The sequence below is a fragment of the Chiloscyllium plagiosum genome, chromosome 34 (genome assembly GCF_004010195.1).
Source record: "Chiloscyllium plagiosum isolate BGI_BamShark_2017 chromosome 34, ASM401019v2, whole genome shotgun sequence".
NCBI classification, from domain to species: domain Eukaryota; kingdom Metazoa; phylum Chordata; class Chondrichthyes; order Orectolobiformes; family Hemiscylliidae; genus Chiloscyllium; species Chiloscyllium plagiosum.
Window position 1 is genome coordinate 13952122 of NC_057743.1, and position 3809 is coordinate 13955930.

At 47.1% G+C, this 3809-nt stretch overlaps 1 protein-coding gene across 1 annotated transcript in view; it reads right to left on the reverse strand.

The window, feature by feature from the left end:
* p3h1 (prolyl 3-hydroxylase 1) overlaps positions 1–3809 on the reverse strand; it is a 36692-nt gene that overhangs the window by 3370 nt on the left and 29513 nt on the right. Inside the window, exons 13-14 of the mRNA XM_043675608.1 lie at positions 1585–1660; positions 147–287 (exon numbers count right to left, since the gene is read on the reverse strand). Coding sequence (XP_043531543.1) covers positions 147–287; positions 1585–1660 — 217 coding nt within the window. The remainder of the gene's footprint in view (positions 1–146; positions 288–1584; positions 1661–3809) is intronic.

The window sequence follows — 3809 nt, forward strand, 5'->3', positions numbered from 1 at the left end:
CTTCCGCCCCCCATATTCCCGATTGACCCCCAGAGACCCTATAGTCCAGTTCCCCTGTGGCGCTGTGCACTCCCCCCTCTCTCCCTATACTGCATATTGCCCCCCAAGAGACCCCATCGCCCATTCCCCGTGGCGCAGTGCCATACCCGCTCCTTATGCCGGGGGTCTAATGTGAACCAGAGTGCCACCGCACACCGCTGCCCTTTGGTCACAGCCTGGACTCCATGTGGGTTCTCCGCTCCTGAGGAGAATCCCACCACACGGCCACACCTCGGCTTCACCTTCGCCTGTGGAAGGAGAGAGCAAAGGGATCAAGGGTTATAGCGTGGGATTCCACTTCAAGACTGAACCAGCCGACTGTAGCTCTGGGTTTACAAACTGTGTGGGTCGCAGGGTCAAGGGAAGAGCTTCAGTGGAGCTCAACTGTTCCTGAAGCCCTTGGAAGGACACAGTGAAGATTAGATTAGATTAGATTACTTACAGTGTGGAAACAGGCCCTCAAACTGTGTGGGTCGCAGGGTCAAGGGAAGAGCTTCAGTGGAGCTCAACTGTTCCTGAAGCCCTTGGAAGGACACAGTGAACACAGGAGATGGTGCAATATCTCCACGCAAGAGCTTGTGGGAACAACCATTGACCCCAACAACACTCACAATAACATTGATGGGAGAGGAGAGAGGGGGACTGCCTGCCATCTTTTATGGAATCCCTACAGTGTGAAAGCAGGCCATTCGGTCCATTTTCTACTTCTGAAAATCTTCGCACACAATCCCTGTAACTCCACATTTCCCATGGCCAATCCACCTAACCTGCACACCTTTGGACTATGGGAAGAAACCAGAGCATCCAGAGGAAACCCACAGAGATACAGGGAGAATGTGGGAATTCCACACAGTCGCCTGAGGCTGGAATCAAACCCAGGTCCCTGGCACTGTGAGGTAGCAGTGCTAACCACTGAGCCACCATGCCAGCCCTTATAATGGGCTCCTGTTAGAAATGGAAGGGCTGGTGGATGCAGTGGGTAATGCCCCTCCCTCTGGTTGTCGAGCTGCTCATTCAAGACCCACTCCAGAGCCTGTTGGCTGTGGAAGCAGCATTCATAACAGTGTCAAACACGTCAGTTATCAATACGCAAATCCTTCGAACACAGGACACAACAGTGGGAGAGTCTCATGTACAGCGTTGTTTACATCGAGTTGGTTAAAACAGGAGACCAGCACCGGCAAAAAAAAAATACTAGCTATGGAAACAGAGAAGCATTGTCTTTGTCTCCTCTTGTGTCTCTAGATATGGGAAATCATAGAATCCCTACCATGTGGAAGCAGGGCGTTTGGTCCATTGAGTCGACAGTGACCTTCTGAAGAACATCCCACCCAGTACCACCAACCCACACTGTAGTCCACCTAGCCTGCACATCCCTAGACACTCTGGGAAATTTAGCATGGTTAATCCACCTAATCTGCAGATCTTTGGACTCTACGTTTACGGGGGTGGAATGTATTTACTTGCAGTCCTGGGCAAATAAGAGAGCAGAACTCTCGAAAAAATATTTGTCAAAATCAAAATGATTGATAAATAAAAACTTACTGTAATGTTTTTCGCATCAATTTCAGTGAAAATGAAATCTCCGCCTTCAAAATCATGGTTTAGATAGAGAATGGCACTAGAGAAAACACAAAGTTTGACCATTAAGAATCTGTAACAAACATTAGACTGCACTCACAGCCCGCACTGTGTACAGAGCTGATTTATAGAGACAATAAGGCCATTGTCTCTATAACATAGGAGCAGAAATTAGGCCATTCAACCCCTATTCATTCAAGTTTGCTCCTCCATTTAATCATGCTCCACCATTCAATACAGCACAGATGCTGGCTATTCGGCCCATTGAGATTTACTGTCATTCTCTATGCCACCAGTGGAGGCACCAATTCAAAGGAGCTGTGGCCAAACATAGAATGATTGCTGACACCAGCTGATTCAGGACAGAGCAGGGATTGGCCTTTCAGTATGACATGTCTCATGGCTGTAACCCATGAGTCACTGGGTGGGTGGCACATGGTGATGCCACATGGCACATTTATTACTGAGATCAGGGCAGGTGGTCAGATTCAACAACCTCACCATTCAGAAGTCCTGGAGCAGAATAATAAGGTGGAAAGAGTTAACCAGGGGATTGTTAACCACCACTCCTAGGCAAGATGGCATCCACAGGCTGAAAGCCACATGAGTTTTCTTATCTCACTGCACTCTGGTAGGTAGGTCTCCAATCAGTGCACCAGGGCTGCTCGCTCATTACCACAGTTCCTGTCAGGATATGCCCAGTTGTCTCCCAACCCCCAATCCCATTCCTGATTCTCAGGAAAGCTGGTATTCACTAGACTCTGCCAATGGCCTCTCAGTGTCAAACATTGACTGAGCCTGACCGTGGTGTCACCATCTCTCCATCTCTAGGTCCCCATTGAAAGAAAGCAAGAGAATGCTGTTCAGAAGCTAGGTGATCCCACCTGCAAGTGATGTGGATATAAGTTGATCCTTGACAAATTCCTCCCAAGATGTCATTCAACCCTGCAACAAGTTAAAAAGTGAACTGCTGACATAGGTGGCCACCATCTTTTTTGCTCGTCACGTGGACCCTGCTCTGTTTGTGTGGTCATGTCCAAAACTCCCATGTGCCTTTGCAGCCCAACCATATCACCTGCTTGATTGCCTCATAATTGTGAGCAAGCATCGGGAAATATAACATTTGCGAGGTTAAAAATTGAGGCTGATAGCTGATATAAGTGGATCCTGCTATGACTGAGAAAGGAGGTGGCAGGGGTAGCTGAGTATTTACAAAAACATGACTGACTGCTCAAATGATAACGCTGTCTTAAACACTGGCCTGACTGATACCACGTTAGTTGGTAAACTAGAGGCCATGGTTCATTGTGAACTTTCTTTTTTTCCTGTCCAAAGTTGGCCACGCGCATGGAGAAATAGGAACATCATCGGAACCAAGAGCTTTCTGTGAGGGGGGCTGTTAGTTTCCCGACATGAACAGCAGTTCGTCCAAAGCTTTGCTGCACATTTTCTAAAACACAGCAAGACCTATTCACTGACCAGCCGCTGGGTCCACTGATCTCTCTTGGCCCCTAGTTGACCACCATTCAAACTTAACCTTCTCCTGCATGTTTTCAAATTCCTCCATCTCCTCACTGCTCCCTATCCCTGTAACCTCCTACAGCCCCCAACAATTGCATGACCTTTTCAAATGTTTCCAAATTTCTGATCATGACCATTCCACCTTCAATGCTGTGCTGTTAATAGCTGAAGCACCAAAGTCTGCAACCCTAAATAAGCTTGAGGTATAAAGCGAGATGTAAATCCTTTCCTTGATAATTCCTTTATAACATTGTGCAGCATTATGTATACAAAGCACGTACTAGTAGATTTAAGCATAGCTTTTTGTCTGATGTTATCAGACTTATGAAGAGCCCTCTTATATCTTAAGAGTTTTCTCTGCACCTTCTCTGTAGCTGTAACATTATAGTCTGCATTCTGTTCTATTACCCTGATGTACTTATGATTTAAGACCATAAGACATAGGAGTGGAAGTAAGGCCATTCGGCCCATCGATTCCACTCCGCCATTCAATCATGGCTGATGGGCATTTCAACTCCACTTACCCGCATTCTCCCCGTAGCCCTTAATTCCTTGTGACATCAAGAATTTATCAATCTCTGCCTTGAAGACATTTAGCGTCCCAGCCTCCACTGCACTCTGTGGCAATGAATTCCACAGGCCCACCACTCTCTGGCTGAAGAAATATC